The sequence below is a fragment of the Anopheles marshallii genome, chromosome 2 (genome assembly GCF_943734725.1).
Source record: "Anopheles marshallii chromosome 2, idAnoMarsDA_429_01, whole genome shotgun sequence".
NCBI classification, from domain to species: Eukaryota; Metazoa; Arthropoda; class Insecta; order Diptera; family Culicidae; genus Anopheles; species Anopheles marshallii.
In genome coordinates, this window is record NC_071326.1 from 56,806,053 (window position 1) to 56,825,417 (window position 19,365).

General features: G+C 36.3%; 1 protein-coding gene across 1 annotated transcript; it reads left to right on the forward strand.

The window, feature by feature from the left end:
* The first annotated feature begins 864 nt into the window (after positions 1-864).
* LOC128708055 (MAM domain-containing glycosylphosphatidylinositol anchor protein 1-like) lies at positions 865-18,349 on the forward strand. The gene is made up of 8 exons (XM_053803013.1): positions 865-952; positions 12,120-12,266; positions 12,355-12,725; positions 13,571-13,721; positions 14,723-14,877; positions 16,589-16,735; positions 17,101-17,554; positions 18,153-18,349. The coding sequence occupies exons 1-8, from the start codon at positions 865-867 to the stop codon at positions 18,347-18,349; spliced, it is 1,710 nt and encodes a 569-aa protein (XP_053658988.1).
* The last annotated feature ends 1,016 nt before the right edge of the window (positions 18,350-19,365 follow it).

Consider the following 19,365-nt stretch of genomic DNA (forward strand, 5'->3'; position numbering starts at 1 on the left):
GACAACAGTCCACAAACACACTTCGGTTTTCCAGTTGTACGAGAACATTACCGGCTGCCGGTTGCTCAGTCGTGTTCTGTAGTTGATCGCAGAAATCTGTTTTGAATCGGGAAAACATGACGAACAGAGAATAGAGAATAGTATGAATGCGAAATCCGCCAAATGTGAAATGTGTGTGTTCCTTAAGTGATTTAAACATTTCCGATAATGTTGATGGAATATGCGTACATCGGTGGTTCCTATAAGTTAACTATATAATAACGTACACAAACAAAATGTTATTAAACATTGTTTGTGATTAACATGTAAATTCAAATTGCATATGTTCCGTCAAGCACATCACTCCTAACCACAAGGATTAACATACATGGATATAGCAAAGGATTTACAGTGCGTTATGATGTTCAAATGAAATGTGTTGTGTCCGACCTGCGGTACTTTATAAGTAATACTGGAAAATATTTATGTGTATTTGTGCAGTGCTATATTATGATTATATTCCATACAACAATTAGCGACATGTTTATTGTGTAAAAAATAACAACAACGAAAGTTTTAACGATTTAGTGATAATCAATCTGATGAAATAATCGTTTTCGTTAATAATAATAATAATCACGAAAACACATTGAGGCTACAAAATATCCTACATTTTACAAATTTATTAATGAACCCAAAGTACTAAAATAATGTTCAGATATAAAAAGAATGTTTGATGTTTTATAGGATTATGTAGATGGTTACTAAATTAGGAAACAAACAAAAATTATAAAAAAAGTGTAGCAAACAATAAAATTAAGCTGTGACGTCCGAAGTGTGGATCACATCACACCCGACCAAAACCGATCTGATTTTAGGATTTAAATGGATACCGTTAAAAAAACCGGAAGGAAACACGGCACAATGGCTACTGCAATGTTTTTCATTGCTGCTATGCTGTCTGTAGTTAAAGGTAAGAGCTAATGTAGAATATACGGTATCAAAAATTGACGCAACATATTTATCTGTCCTCTGCATACAAATAAATTAATGTCTATCATGTATACGTTAAAATATAGCATGACATTATAACTAAACCATCCACTGGTATTGATGGTTTTTTGGCATTATAAAAATTTTGAAAATATTGTATTTTCATGTTTTATTCAGACCATTATTTATTATTGCAACTGAATATCCACTGAATATGGCACCCTGCAAGTATGTAATGGAGCTATCAAAGATGCTCCATCGGAGTCCTGCTGTGTCCTCGGCCACCCATAGCGGTGGGCACACAATATAATCTACAGTCGTGTTTGGTTTAACCGGTAAAATGGTATAATTAAATGGGAAATAATATCCAAAAAGAAAACATTCACCACTATGAAGCAGTGAAGCTGTAGTTAATTGTAACTCACATTAATTTGATGTATCCTTTTTTGTTCGTCTTTCTGACGACGATTCTGACCGTTGTCAAGCGCGAAAATTGTTACAAAAACACTCATTGTAAAACAGAAACGTTAGAAACATTTAAAAGAAACGTGTCACAGCTACGACAAAACAACATTTGCAACAAACAACAACAACATTCTTCTGTAGGAAGTTATTCCATTGCTTGCATTCAATCGCTTTAATAGAAACAATTACGAAACTGTACTTTCGAAAGTGTACTGCTTGTCGTTAGATCAAAGCACTTGAAAGATAATCGTTTTCCGAAACGCATTAATCATAATTTTATTCGGTGGATTTTGGATCGTTCCTTTAACGTCTTACCAAAGAATAGCTGCTTGGATACAGAAATCACAACCTTTTTCTCACTGATTTGCCACGCTATCAATTTTGTCGCTTTGCCATTTTATAACTTTGTGTGCTTTACTCGTCCGAAAACGGTAATCTGTGGTGCCACCGAGCATGCCCTTCCGACCTTCAACATCAAACCGTCCCATTCATACTAGCCGCTAGACTACAGTGTGCGAGATTGGATTCAATAAGTACTATAAAGAACTTTAAAGAGAACAACATGGTGTTTTTCGCTGTCGCCTTTGAACGACATCCGTTGCTACAAAGGAAGAAAGGTATCGACAAAAAGGATAGCCATCATTCTGAGAAAAGCATGCAACATTGCCGAGGTCGGTTTGTACGTGATTCCTTTTTTTTTAGACCATTCCAGTGAAATTTCTAGAGAGCTACGCTTTCTTTTAACAAAACTTATTGATGTTAGCTCATAGGAAAAAAATCTCTAGGGATCGAAAAGAAAGGTCCCTCCTGTATAGCAATCAGCGGAAAAGGTGTAACTGATACCGAATTCTTGGCCATCTACAGCTTGGAAACATGAGAATTTGGCCTTCAGCACAGGTCGTGGAGGTTACCAATAGATAGATAAAGCCATGCGACCGATTTGCTGATCTTTCAGATTTGACACGCAACTGTTTCTAGAATTTCAGCATGCTGTCTGTTGAAACCGAAATCTGGATTACATTTTTTTATTTTAAGGTTCGTAAAAATGTATATAACATACACATCCAGCAAAAATGCAATACATTTTTACTTAGAAAAAAGGATTGCAAATTGCAAATAAAATTCGCACGAGAAGCTTACTCTACAGGAGCAAACAACAAAAATGTTTGGAAATATATGACGATCATCAACCATAAATGGACAGAATGAGATGTCGCGATCGTAATGTGGCCCTAAACAGAAGAAGTTTGAAAAGTTATATACAAAATTAAACATGATTACTGATTTTTGCCCCATTTTGCACTGGTAACTCTGATATGCGCTTCACATGGCCAATTGATTCAATTTGTATTAATTAAAACATATTTAAGACAGCTCCGAGGCGTTTATCCTAAACGGCAACATAGCATTGCAAATTAACGATCTTTTTTTCACACATCCATTGCACGCTAAGAATGTCTTCGCTCAGCTCCATGACATTTGGCACATGAGTCAGCGATAAGGAGTGAGCAGTTACTGCCGTACAAAACCATATGACTACAATGTGACACAGGATGTGAGGATCTTCGTCAATTGAGGCGCAGCTTTAGTATTTTCTTTAACTTTTTAGCGCGTTCGTTCATTTATTTTATTTTAGTGCTGGTGTATTAAGCCGAACTCGTATAGCTCACTACCATCGTTGCGACACGTAGTATAACAATACTTGAAATAAATACAGCATTAATACGATTGAGCATTTGGTACGATGAAGGAAACAATATACAACTTGTATTAAAAAAATATCTGTGGGCAACATGGTATTTGTAATATTAAACATACATTGTAGTTTTCATATGGGAATACCTTTAAATCCCCAGCAGTCACTTTGTTGATGTCAAGTTTCACGTGGTCGATACAATTTAGAAATAATCATCATTACTATACTGAATGTTGCACGCGATTATGTTTCCTCATTTATGTAAGGGATGTTTGATTCCTCTTCAAATCACTCCTTTGGGAATATCAGGATGGTTTGTCAGAAAAAAAACTTCATATTACAGCAAAATGATGGTCATTTTTATAGCATTTGAAGCACTGTTGGAAAAACGTAAGCCAGTCAACCCTCTCTTTGAATATATCATCAACAACCACAGGTAATTTATAGGCATCGGTTGGGTTTCCGCTCGTTTACATCCTACGACAGGCCGAAAAAGATAAAAAATTGATATTCTTTTTCAAGTTTTTAGTAGGTAGATCGTTAAACCATAACATATGATTTATGTAGTCAAATTTGATAAAAATGAAGAATTTCCAATTTATTTCTTATCCCGCACGATATGAATAACAACAAAAAGCTACACCACATTTATCAGAAGATGTTCACCAATTCATAGTTCAACAAAAAGAAAATATATCATTTAATTCCGTTTCAACACAATATAAAAGATTTATCATAAAAGATGTCACAAAAAGAGGTACCCACTGGCACACACGCACGCATCAGCAACGAAAATAATCCTATTTATAAGGTTCTTTAGTCCAGCTGTGACCATTACATGTGTTCAACATGGTCAACTTCCATCTGAAGAATGGACGCAATTGCAACCATATAAATGGAGTGTGTCGCTTGCAATCTCTAGGGCATACAAAATACGAGTAGAAACATATTCCGGTAAGGGATGGTCGCTTTTTCCTCTATTTATTTTTTACAATCGTGTAACAAATTTTCGAAAATGGACACAATTTTTCCTGCATTACTGTGTGGTTGGTAATGGCTGTTTGGAGAATAGCGTACGGTTCAAAGTTAGTCTTATAGTGAAGAATAAATATACCGCAAGTAGAGCTGATTCAAAAAAAAACAAAAAAAAAAGAATTAAAATATCAAAATGAATGACAATCATTGAATTACTTAAAGAACACATTTTTACTCTTTACAGTTACAATAATTTTCATCGATTTTTCGTAAACAAAACATATTTTGCAAATCAAAAAGAGTAAATGAAATTACACCTTGCTTAACTCTTTTCGTAATTTAATCATCGGCGACATCAATCGTTTATATTAAATGCACCAGATGTCAGGAAGTATTATGCCGTGCAGAGGAAAGTTGACTAGCATCAATTAAAATAAATCTACATCTTACCCACTTTTATTGCTACGCCCGTCGCAAATGCGAAACACTAATTAAGCCAACCATTCATATCTTCCGTGCCGTGTCACTGTGTAGCTCTGAGTGCGGGTGGAAGTGTATCAACTTTTTCGTTTCAGTTCGAAGCCATTGTTCGGCTGGAAATGTTTCATTTTCTTCATTTCAAGCTCGAACGTAGTATGCAGCTGAGTTTTGTGAAACGCTATGGCATTCTTATTGGAGACAAAACTTTGTCATTCTTTCCCTGAGCTAAGCAGTGGAACACGGTGTTTCCTTCGCTTTCAACATATGCCAGCCATGAAATGCTGCTATCTATTGATGGGACATAAATGATTTACGTAAATAAATTTTAATTAGACGCTTCATTCACTAACACGAACAAACGCTGAGGCGAGAGCACGAACCTCCCAAATAGGCATTGTTAATTTAAACCCGCATCCATTTGTCGTTATTATTTTGTAGCTCAAGAATTTTGCTTTACATTCCTTAGCCAGTATTGTAGGTAGAACTTGTTATTTGTTGGAGAAGCATTTAAAATGAAAAATCCCTTATACTTGTTTATAATTTTTTAAGAAGAATATAATTGATTTGAAAAGTTTTGAAATTTAAAAAGTCAAAACATTTCTTTTCAATATGAAAAACCCATTCCGTAGAACCACGTAAAATATAACATTTTGTGTTATAACAAACTATATTCAACTTAACGGTAGCACTATGAAATGCATGTGATCGATCGTAAACTCTTCAGTTACATATTTTGTAAAATAAAAATAAAATAATCTTAAATAACAGTACGAAGATTTGGATTCAATTAGTCCCATATTACGCACGCCACTTTTTCACAAATAAAACAACGTACCAAAATCATTTTATCATTTTTTAAATTAATTATTGCATTACGTTTGAAACGTGGCAGAAAGAAAAACATTATGGCTTGCGTTTGTGGTGAAACGAAACATTACCATTCTACGATTGCCTATTTGGTCACGGTTCAGTGAAGTACCTCTTGCATTGCCATTAGGATACGAAATGGATACGCGTTGTAAATCATTCGCCGGCTGCACGTCCTGGCACTCTTTAATAGCTTCCAGTAACATTCATACCGAGGCGTTGTCACGTTGGATTGTTCACTGATAGGTTAAATGTGGAAGTACAAATGAGCCCTTCAGCCTAAACGCGATTGCCTGTTTCCTTTGTGAGTCGTTGACCTTTTATTCCTGTTGGCCGCAACAATGCGTCGCCCTTGGAAAGCGGATGGTAATTAACCGATATAAACCAATATGTTACCCAATATGCTCGGCGCCTATTCTGCAGCTGACTGTACAATAGGGGTAGGTTTCAGACCAAGGTGCCTTTAGGTGTATTGCACACCGTATTTCTTCGGGTTGAAGCATAGTTTTTCTGTGAAACAATGATTGATATGGAAGAAAGTTTTCTCTTCTGCATATAATTAATTCACGTGCGTTCAGTATTTTCTTCAATTAATTCATGGAAGGACCTTGGAAAACTGCTCATAGAGTTATTGTAAGATGTTTTTAATGCTATTTATATTATTTGTAGTTTTTCAGTTGTAGTGGAGAACATTAACAACAGTTACATAACAAGAGCTATAAATTTGATTTCGATTCCTCTTTCAATTTCAATACATGTGCTTCTCTTCACGAAACCCCGTAATATGCTTTTAAAAGTCATTCGTATTAATATTTCCTCGTGCTAACCGCAATTTACGTAGTCTCTGTTTGCTTACACCGTCTTAATTTCCTCTTGTTCAACATTTCTAATGGAATCGAGGGTTCACTTTTGTGCAAGCGGCACAGTAAGCTTCATATTTCCCTATCTGGTTGAGTTTTATTGAAACCGCTAAGTAAGCATCGTCCTACCTTCCGAACTGTTAACATTGTACCAACTCATCGCCAACTGCACTGCTACCCAATGCACACAGAGCGACTTTGTTCAAACAATCAAGAGATCCCGGATGCGTCGAGAACCCTCGTTTCAAAGGACCGTTTAATAAGACTCCGGGCAAGCCCGGGGCTATTGCATTTACGCTCATCCCTTCGTTCAATGAAGAAAATGACTACTTGAGGTCCGCCTGTCATCTGTCGCCCTTCCGTTAGGGACGAACACCTCTGGTAACACATCCAGCGCTGAAACTTTGGATCCTTTCAACGCATGTTAACATTTCTCCATGAATCGCAAAGCATCCATGTTGCAAATGCAAACTTCTACGAATAAATCGTAATTATTTGTACTAATGATTATCATAAAATTTTCATAATCCTTTAAACCCTATGCGTACAAAAATGGGATGCAAATAAAATGTATTACGATAAACAGTACGAGGCAAAGGATTTTACGCATTTGCATTTATATTTCGATTATGTTTTACTATAAATTTACACAGATTTTTGGCAAAATATATATTGCTGAATGTTATTAATGCACTCTTATCAACCACTCCATTAAAACAAGTTATTTGATTAATTCCTTACATACACATTTACATTCCTTAAAGCAAACAATCGACAACCATACAGACATCCACAAATAGAAAATAGTTTAAGGAATCAGTTCCAATAACCGCTACCAGTAAAATAATTACAACTACAGTAAATCGAACTGACCATTTTTTCAATATTGAAATTGAAACACTCAGCTTAATCAATTGAAAACTCGAACCATTGACTAATTCAATTAGATGTATCTTTTATTATAGATCCGTTGCATAATAACTGTCAAATTTGAGCCGCATATCCTAATAGATATGTCTGAAATTTATTACGTGAGGCGCCTGGATGCATCTTAAGCCGATATTAAGAATGTTCGTCGTTGGTTTGAAATCCCATAATTGGAAATTCATTCCCATGAAATTAAATTCTCGAGCTTCCACCCTAGTTGTGGCTGGAGTTCAAACAGGAGGGTTCGACCAAAGATAGGGGCAGATGGTGACTACACCTTTTGTAACAATACGATTGGCACGCACTTCAGTCTAGGGGTACAACACAGCACAAAAATTTAATCGAGCTCGTTCGGAGAATTTTAGCGAATAATTAAAAACAGTGGCGAAAATCTCATATGTCAATTTGTAGATGCAGATTGTTTGTATGCACCGTTTTGTTAGGATCAATTTTCTAACGACTGGTGGCAAGATGCGTCGCAAGATTTTATTCTACACCATATCAAATTCTAACTTTATTTGCTACATTTTGATGCATACCGCGCAGTACCATCCCTGTAAGCCGGCATTGCAGTTTGATAGAGGTAACAGGACAACGCCTACCTGATTTCGTTAATGGATGTGACTGTTACGCTATGAAAATAGTAGAGCTATCCGAGAATTTTCCTCGTCGGCAGGCTTTTCTCAGCTTTCAATTAATGGCTTATTTTAGGTAGCGCCCGTAACATTAAAAATAAAAAGGTGAGAATGTTTCCGCCAAAGTCATTCGCTCAGTAGCAATGCCAGCCGGCTATTAAATCCCTTTCAACAATAAATCTTTCTCCTATTGGTAGGGTACCTTGTCTCGGAAAACCTCTCGTTAAGTTGGCAGATTATATTTTCAATCGCAAAGTGAAATAATGAAAAGGCAAAGTGGCGATTTGTCACTGAATGAGAGCGTATTTAGGATGATTTCGATAAGACAATCGCCTTTTTGTGCAATCTTTTTTATACGCGATATTTACAGCGACATTTAAATAACTTTCATGCGAAATGAAAAATACAATATATAATATATATATATATATATTTATTATACAATAGTGAAAAGGTAGTTTTATTGGAACTGAATGTTATTATAATAGTATAAAAATAACTAATATATTAGTTTTTCACCTCCCTTCAACAAGTTCTTAAAATGAAAATATATGGTCACACATATCATTCTGTTTAGTAGCTAAAGCATATTTCAAATATTTTTGCTTTTAGTTTTGAGAAATTGGTTTTTTACCAACTCTTACTGAAAAGAGGTGCAATATTTGCGGTAAATTAGCATGCATGCTGTGTTCGTACTGTCTTCCATCACGATTGAGCCATCAGTGAGCTCAAATAAAAGCGAACAACGGAGTTTGAATGAAGCATGCACCTGCGTGTGCAGTGAAAGCTTGTCCTCAGCATTAAACGCGTCTTTAACTGTCCCAGTGTGTCCTCTACACGCCCTTGATACTTTGCTATCTTTTTATACAAATACTACATACCACACTTTACGACATAATCTAACATTATGGATCCTGTGTCCCAGCAGAAGAGGATGGAGCTTTTTAAGTGTATTTTATGGGAATGGCCGAAAAAGCTGGTGCCTGCTGCGCGCTAGGACTCATTGACACGTCCTGGATTGTGACGATACGGACAAGGGTAAATTTCTACGCCAATGTTGTCTTCTGATTTGGCGGACGGCTTTTTGCGCCATGCTATTAGTTTGAGATCCAAAAATTCAGTTACGATTGAATCTAAGCAACTGCCTGCGCTCTTCAAAATATCTAGTTTATTTATCTTATTTCTTTTTAGCACTCGGTACTGCATTTTGTACCGTTCAAGTTTCCTGTGTTTCCGCAGGTAATTTGAATAAATACTGAAAAAAGAAACCCTACCAAATTAATCGCCTATTTACATACAAGCAAAATTTTCCTTTTAGGAGAAATTGACACATTTTGAAACAATAATTTATTATAGAAGCTAAATATAATACATCGAATCACTAGACACTTCCATTTCTCTTTTAATAAAATCAGGTTACATAGGAGTGTACCGGAGGCGAAGAGCAACACTGATTTCAATCAAAACCGCTTGCTAGAGAAAGCATTTACATAATTTACATATTTATTTAGATAATCGAAATTTAAGTAGCTCTATGTTGAAAGCCAAGAAACTTGAGGAGGACTTTGCGGTGTTGATGAAAAAGCTATTCCGATGAGTTTTTGTTAGCTAATCAGGTGTACATTATTGCTGCTTCGAGAAGAATGGAACACAAAAACTAACGTTAATACAGATGATGGTATTCTCATAGAGTATTATTGATTTAATGCAAAGATTTTTTTTTTGCCATACTGTTTTTACATACTACTTTTTACTCAAATGAATCTAGCTACTAAACAAAACGAGATCAACTTTTCCATACCTCCATGACAAATTTTCCTCATTTTCTTTACTTCTTATCTGAACCGAAGTGGTAAGCAATCTACGTCAGAAAAGATTAAAAAAAACCGTTTGTGAAATAACGACGTATGAAAACAAACATTCGACATAATATTGGAACAATTTAAGGAAAATTTTAAGTTTCGAATGAAATTACTAAAAATAATCAGGACAATATAATGACCGAAAAGGCAAAACGACATCACATTTTAAACAGCTTTAAGAACATATCAAACAGCTTTAAGAACATGTTTCTGAACAAACAATTAAAAAACAAACATAACTTTCAAAATAAACTTTCAGTAAAGATTATTGCACTCTTTTAACATGAAATTCAGATCAATTCTCTCACGATTATCCGAATGGACAACGGAAGCTCGAAATACACTTTGTTGTGCTATGCGTTCTGCAGTACATGCGACTTAAGGATCAGAAATAACATGAACAAGGTGATTCATTTGAATATCATTTGCGCTGTGTTAAAGGTTTTAAAATGAAAATGCAATCCACATCGAGTAAAAGAGAAGGAATCTGTGGAAATACATACTAAGCGGTTTTACAATACGTTTTGAAATGAATGTCTGCTATTCACTTTAAGTAGATGTAGTAGATGAAAATCAATATATAATTTGCATTGTAATTATCAACTAATTGCTCAAATCACACAACCCACACAACTTTAAACGTGAATTTTATAGTTTTTACTTAACTAACTTGCAATAATGGCTTCTTTTACCTCAAAAACGAAATAGCTATAAATGGTTTTAAAATAATGGCTTCATTTGACTTAAAAAGTCGAATCATTCATTTCGAATTAGTGCCTATTTTATATGTTTAAAACTAAGCATGTCAAAAGTATGATTGTATTGTATTGGACGACTGGAGGTAAGTTCTTGCACATTTAGGAAGAACAAATTACGTCAGTGAATGCTTTGGAACTGCCATTATTTTTACATGTTTGCTAGTAAATAAAAAGTGTGTGCGCTGCGACATAGAAAGTATGCTTATATTATAGAAAGAGACATGTATCCATTCCATACAGCAGAACAAACATCTTTCTGATAGACACGAATAAACCTACGCCTTGTCATTTATGTCAGAACGTGGGCATTCTGCATATTATTGTGTCCTTACAGTCGTTCGCGTGACGATTGTCTTGTACGAAAAAATGAACACCCAAATGTGCTACATGCTTTAATGTAGTCGGAAAATAGAGAGCACAAGATGTGTGTTGCTATAAAGAAGACGCAATCATACTTTTCCAAAACCTGTTTATAATATGAGAACATACTTGTCCTGACATCAGTTCATCGATTTTTACGACATCGAACTAGAATTTTGGAGTTTGCCATCAATGTTTAGTATTCATTAACACTTATAAATAGGTAACGCTTAAATGACCATAGTCACATGTAAGAATTATACCAATGGATATTATGTATAGTTTTAGTTTTATGTATTCCGTGACGATTCCGTGAAGGCAAAAGTATTACTGCTCTAACTACTGCATCACTTTGGCATTTAACTTAATATTTACGATAAGATAAGTGTTTCCACTGAATTACATAAGTATAGATGTAGATATAACTATAAATATTTTATTTGTTTTCATTAGAACGGCCTGGCCGAATCGACTTATTTTATCACTTAGCAGGATAATCAGTTTTTGTTGCGTAGGATTTGTGGATTGTGGTCGCGATGAGATTTTGTTCTGGTCCGTTCGTGTCGAAAATCGGCGCCGCTATAATGGTAGCCCCCGCCCCATAAGTATTAATATATTAGGCATGAAATTTAAAAAATATATAGCATTTTACATAATACAATTTCTATTACAATTACAATCATACAATACAATTTGACCACATTCGAGTAAATGTTACTCACTGACGAAATACACCATCTTAAGCAGGTTTTATCTTTTCTTTTATTATAATAATTTGCAATTTTAGCCTAAAGTGGAATAGTACGAAACCACCTACAACTTAGCCTTTTGCTAATGAATTGAAGTAACCAGCATTGGACGCGTTTGAGTTTTCGTCGAAATTTCATAATTTCAATAATTTATTTAATTTTAATATAGGATATTGATTAATCAAACCAAATAAGATAACTTTATAACTTCATAATTGTACGAAACAAAATGTAAGACGAGTAAGACTGTAAGACGAAACGAGATCATTTTTTTCCACTTTTATTTGCAACGAACGGCGTATTGCTTACAACTATTGGAATCTTAATCTAAGGTACCATGCACATTAGTTTTGAAATATTTCCTTCTCCGAACAGCGATAACACACCTTATCTCGGATATACTCGGTTGAACTTCTCATTATCTATTAGCATTAATTTATTAAACTTATTAGATTATTACTATTATTTCCTTTTCATTAATACCGACTAAAGAACAGATGTGTTTCTTTTCAGAATCATTTGCCATCCCGAGTGGACACTTTCCAGATAGCAATTTTCTAGAAGAAGATAGATATTCGCCTGGGTTCCTGACACTTGGGCAAAAGTACAGTATAGCCATTGGATCCACAGTAGTGCTGCCGTGCAAAATTAATGAGACAGGTAAGGTAACACCTTGACTTATAGCGCCAAAATCATAATCAGCAATATTGCAAACGATAACATATCCGTTGTTCTCTTGTTGCAATAGAAAACTCTAGCCAATACGTACTAGCATGGAAGCGCGACATTGCCGTACTAACAGCTGGAAACGTGAAGGTCACGGTCAATCCAAGGATTCGATTAATGCCAGTTCAGGCTCACACTGATCCGCATGGAGCATTGTCAACAGGGTACAACCTAGAAATTCGAGATGTGCGCAACTCGGATGCCGGAGACTACATTTGTCAGATAGGTTCGATGGAACCGAAAGAAATAGTGCACACCTTGGAAATATTAGTACCTCCGAAAATTGACTACATTTCACCGGCCAACAAAATGGACATCCACAAAGGGGCACCAATACGCATGGAGTGTCGGGCATCCGGTAATCCTACTCCAAAAATTATTTGGTCTAGGAAGGTAATTTTACATCCGCAAAGGGTTTTCCAAAATCATACTATCACAATCATTTTTTTCAGAAATATTGTAGAAAATTAACAATACAATGCGATGATGATGAGCAATCCGATTTTTTTGCTAACTAGAGCGATTCTTCCGTTGTTTTTTTGTATTATAATAAAATTTATTTTATATAACACTACACCACTTTAAAATCCAGTCATAAATCGTCTCATTCACGCCTCAAATTGGTAGATTACCGGCGAAAAGCAATCATTTGTTTTTTTATGCACTCGTGTGTTATCAAGCATTTTAAAAGGCGCAAGATGAGACAGCCGAACACTTCTGTCGGTGTGACGTCGAATGTTTAACTCTCTTCATACCTATGAGCGAACAAGTTCAATACATTCCCATTTTGAGTTCAGTTCATACTCATTGTTTGCATAGGAAAATCTATTCATCGTTTTTTAAGCTTTTGAAAAAGAACCGTCCACTCTTCTTGTACGAACACAGTGCGTTTTTTTGTCAAATAACCGCAATATCACGGTTTTGACTCTTTTGGCACAACGAACGATTAATAAACAATTATTCTTATTGTGTTGTTTTTTTTTGCATTGCTCGTTGCTCATAAAGAGCGCCCTGGCCGTGTTGATACGTGGCAAACAACATAACAATAACAACAAAAAACGTTGTCATTTAGCCCTCTCGTAGCTGATTAGTTTAAATATTATAGATTTTGAAAGTCCCTCTAGTATTACTAACCCGCTATTGTAATATTCTAAAGGAAATTGTCACTAAAACTTTAATTCACTAAAATTGCCCAAAAATAGGAAACTACATTTTACAAAATTGTTGCTTACTTGCAGAATAACGTAATGCCAAATGGTGAAGCTAATAAGACGGGAAATGTGCTCGACATACTGCATGCTAACCGACATAGTAGTGGTCATTACAAATGTACCGCAGATAATCGGGTCGGTCAAGCTGATTCTCGGGAGGTGTTCGTAAATGTGTTGTGTAAGTATTAACAGCGTTGCAACAAATTTGTACATAATTTTCATTTAATAATTTCAAAATATATTGCTTTATGCTCATAGATTTTTTTGTATATACACACAACAATTATTTTCCAATCCGCTACAATAGTAAAACGTTAAACCCACAGTCATTAATGTATTGTGACTATGCAATGTAATTAGGATAAAAAAAACTAGAAAAAGGAAACAAAAGATTAGTATTTTAAGTTCAATTTACATGTTTCTACTTAATATTTCTTCCATGGGAATTCAGTTAATCTGACTCTATACAACAACATAACTACACAACGACACCATTTCATTGTCCGTTGAATGAAATGAGAGAGTAATGCATGCTATGTGCCCCATTACTTATTCAGTGTATGTCCATTTATCGCCAAAGTCCAACTCGCCTGCTGGACGTCATCTGTCGTTTCTGTATCCGATTTCCCTTGCATATCAGCTCATCCCAAAACTTTCTATGCGACTGGTATGCAGACAACATGAGCCCTTTTGTGCGGGATAACAGCATTGCTAGAAAAGTTTACGTGTATCAACGCACCGTATTCCTCATGTGCTATGAACTGGATGCCTGAATGCAAATTCATCCCTCGGAACGAAACAATCTCAAAACTTCGTTTCCGGTACCTCATCTACGCAGTACTTTACCGCACATGGAGAATGCATGCTGGCGAACGGTAATGGAGGTAGTCGCAATTGCAAGAGAAAAGCAAGGCAAAATGCAATTAAACCCAATAGAGCCAAGCTACTGAGGCATAATAGTATCACACTCATTAGACAATTTCAAAATTAAGCAGAAACAGTTTGGACCCTGACAATTGAAGGTGAATGGCAGAGTGAACGAGTTTTAAATTTCTGGAAAACGTTATTCTACTATTGCATAAACACAGAAACATAAACCAGAAACACGATAAATACGCACCTAAATGTAATATGCTTGGCCTACACAGATTCACCATGATAGATTTATTATCGTTACAGATCCTCCAGAAATTGAAGTCGAGCAGCCGATCGTGCATAGCGGTATTGGTCATGAAGCTCAGCTGGTGTGCATCGTTCATGGAGAGCCTTCTCCGAGCGTTGTTTGGTACCAGGATACCACTCAACTCGGCATAACTGAACAATTCTCCCAACAGGTGAGTTCCAACAAGATACGCATGTAGCAAAACGGCATACACAAGCTATACTGAAAGAATAGTTCGCCGGAACTGAAGCATCTGTAGAATTGAAAACATTGCAACTAATGCCATGTTGCAATTCACAAGCAGATACATTGCAATGAAATTTTGAGCACGACAGTAGGATGAAATTATGATGACGACAGATTTAATTTCAACAATCACTGAGAACTTTGATTTCAAAACTTTTTTCGCATATCGGCAAGGAATGAAACTTAAAACATATAAAAAGGTTACAATGAACGACGATGAGTAACAGTTTCCACTTACGAATGCACATTCCGTTGGTTCTGTAACTTCGTGAGTAATTGAAACATTGTTTGATTGTTGTTTGAACGTTTTGAAATTTTGCTTTGTATTACTTTCTGCGGGGGTGTTCTAGAATATGTAAAAAAATACGAAAAAATTCAATATCATCTACACATGAAATATACAATATATAAACTCACGACGAAATCCACATATAGTTCAACAACGCCAAAACCTTTCTTGTTATACATAAGGTACAACTAAATATTTATCGAAATTTTAGATAGTTTTTACATAATAACTTAACAAATCAAAGTGTATCATAACAAAAAATAAATGTAAATAAATCATATGAATGTATCATTTACACTTATGCGTGTTTAAAATTTGCATCGATAGCCAGTTTTCCATCAATCAGTAAGCCCCAGTTCAACATTCTTAACAAAGCGATAGAAATAACAATATGATATGATTTTGTTATGTTATTTCTGTAGCAGAAGCATACAAAGGAACATATGTCCCTTATTGTCATACAAATGTTGCAACTCTATCATCTAGCACATTGCGCTCGGTTAAAAGCTTTAGTAATAATACTCTTTAAACGATGCTCCCATCACGGCATGTCGGATTTCAGTCAGTCACATAAATTATGTCAGCTTCCCATGTGTCGCCAAGTAAATTAAAACTTTCAATTTAATTTACTCGATAGCACGGAGGAGTCATGCAAGGAAAAGTTGCGACTCAAGGATGTACGTAAAGACACAAGCGACAAATGAGTGGAGGTTTTTATTATAATAATTCATTTCGAAACAGAAATTGAAACCACCATTTTCCTGCATGAGCTGCAAGCATCAAAACAGGGAGGCCATATTCTGGTTGCCCCGATGCTCAAGCGCTCCTGAGCATAAAGATAGCATGATAGCGCACACAACCCGTCAAGAACGTCATGTTGTTCTATCGCTTCTCATGCTGTGAAAAGGCAGTGTTTCCCATCAACCAGAAAGCAACGTGTAGAGTTCAAGACCTTTTCCCGGTGGTTCTGTCCCGTTTACTTGATGAGAGATGGTTGTTTGATGAGTGAAATGTACCCATAGCTACATCGTTATCGAAAGTGATCCTAAAGGTACCGCTATCCGAGCCGAGTTTCTTCTAAAGTAAATAAATTTCTACAAAAGTGAATGAATGAAGTAAATTTAGTATTGTGTTTCTTATACTTCTAAATCTAAATACCGCGAATTTAAAATGAAAGATACTCTTTAATATTATGACGTTCACGAAACGTAGAACTTGCAATGAGCTTAAATTATGCCTGTCGTGTGAGGAAATCGTACATACTACACTTATTTTTGCCCAAGTTGCAATTTTGATGACTTTTAATCTTTTCTCTTCTTTTTCATTCTCATTATCTCGCCGTACACAGAATCGTGGCAACAAGTACAGTCTCGTTATTCGAAATGTCACATACTCTGATATTGGTAACTACACCTGTCAAGCGTCCAATGCTCTTGGCAAAGACCGTGGTACGCTGTCCCTTAGCGGGTTACCAACGCTATGTTACTTTGACTCGGTAAGTATCACACTCCAGAAAGCACGAATTCTCTCCGTGTTGTTAAGGTCCACGGGTGACGATGATGTTCACGTTGCAAGTGTTTCGAAATGTGATTAATTTTTTTCGCTACTTTCCATAATTCCCAAAACAACCCCACAAAGTATGATATTTAAGCTTGCGTTATCAATTCATGTGCATCGTTTCACTTTTGAAAAACACTCACATTAATCCATTGTTTCATGTATTCTTATTGTGCAGCAGCGAGAATTTTAAACTTTACAAAACTTCAGTTGTTCTCCAAGATAACTCTGTCCTGATTACTATTGTGCCTGTAATACCATATGGTATGTGAAATATTTCATGAGATATCAACTCCCTTGCAGCCCACTCTCAGCAGCTATCGAGATCAGTACAACATTTCCTGGACGGTGCAAAGCTACTCTCCGATTCGCGAGTACCGTCTATTCTTCCGACTTGCCTCGAAAAACATGCACCTTTTGCACCACGAAAAACCCCTTGACAATCACATCTACAGCGATCGGACGGCGACCAACAGTCACCTGTACAACAGCCCATTCAGTGGCAGCGTTAGTGCCCACGGTGGCGACCAGTGGGAAAACGTTGTCATACCGGAGATGAATGATTACGGTGCACCCAATCACTTCTTCAACATGGTCCCGCCGTACGCTACATACCAGCCCACAATTCGGCATCGGATGAGCTTCCAGTTGAAGAATCTCAAACCAGCTAGTAACTATGAGGCACGGGTGCAGGCGAGAAACGATCACGGCTGGAACAAGCTGTCGAGTATATTTCACTTCTCCACTCGTTCGGAAGGTAAGCCCTAGCGTTGTGGCCTCGAAGGGTAGTTGAAACTTTTCCGGCAAGAAATTAGAGAATCTCATTATTTCGATTCCTTTTTGCGCTGGCGTGATTGCACTAGAGGAATAAATTTTACTTGTTCATTCAAATCATTACCAAAAGCGAAGCAACATTTCCCAAACATTGGTTGACTATGATGAATACTTTTCATACCATGTACGGCTGCGTTTCTGAACATTTTGCTTTTATGGCAATGCTGTCGTTTACATTCATAAAACCAGTTATAACTGCGAATTTACATTTCTGCTTTTTCATGAGTTAAAAGCGTCCAGTGCGGATCACTCCGTGATTTGTTGCATTGTTCCGTTAGAAATCGTTCATTGAGCTTTAAATATCATGTTTGCGAACAAATGTATGTTTTTGAAGTAATTGTGTAACCAACAAGATATGTATGCAAAGCAGCCAGCAGCAAAACACAGGCCAAAACCACATCAAAACCGTGAAAAATCTTTCATTAATTACATCGTTTGTTCTCACTTCCTGACTTTTCATTAATACTTTTCCTCACGGTTTGTGGGTACGTTTATTTTTTTATATTTTTCAACACGCATAGTAGATATGGAACTGGAACCGTCCGCCCAACCTGCCGTCCACGGTGCCGGGCTGCTAGATAAGGGGCTGCTGAGCAGCAGCGATGCTAGTACGATCGCAAGCAGTCATTTCCATAAATCATGGACACTTTCCATTTTCATCGTATTAATTACCACACACCTACTGCCGTCGCTGTGCACTGCCTTATCGGTGGTATGATTTGCGTATCTTCCACTTTCCATGCCAATGAATCATTGAATACTCGCTACATGGATTCACCAGTAGTACGCTAGCATCGTCACTTCCGTTACCAGTACACCATCGATGCCGCCAAAAATCCACCGAATTTCCTCACCGGAGGCTCAGCTACATTGCACCGTGTTATAGAACCGCAGGTATGGAAACATATTATCAACAGCAACCACTAATTTATGGGCAACAGAATTTTCAAGCATGCAATCGACGATACTCAATTTCAATTTGCCATTAATCTAGTAAATTAAGTTCAGTTCATAGAAAACACGTACCCTCGGTCTTTATCATGAATTATGGACAAACGAGACAGTTGTTTCGATTACGATGTCAACAAAATTGGATGCTAAGAACTTTAAGACAAATACATTAGGTGAATTGTGAAAATAAGCGGTCACATGTTTTTATCTCCAACAAGAGATCAGTTCAATGTAAGCGTTTAAACCATACCGTCATAAATCATACTGCTACCCTAATCATGATTTGTTTTGGTTTTGTTGTTCGATCCAGTTATCGAATATGCTTTCTGAAACATGCAAAGATTGATCTTTAGGATTTTGCTCTATTATTTACAGAGAAGAATCGACAAGCAACACAAAAATATACATTTGCCATTTCATTGCCACATTGAACGGTAAATTCACAACTTCGGTGCATGCCCGGTGATGACTTTTTGTAATCTGGCAACTAGAAAAAAAACAATTAATACTAATTGTTCAACAAAGAAGGCGTTCGAAATGGTTTGTGTAATATATTGAAATATCTAGAACAATAGGAGGACGGTGTGTGACCATAAGTAGCATATGCGAAAAATGAATGTGAATTAACATCGTTCAAAGTGAACCAATCTTCCCAGATACTCTGTACATGTAATAAACTCAAAAAATCGTCTGTACGTATTTTAGTCTCAAAAAGTGGTCTGAAGATGTACAGTTATCATTCCAACATTCTGCTTCCATAACGCGCAAAACCATTGTAATCAA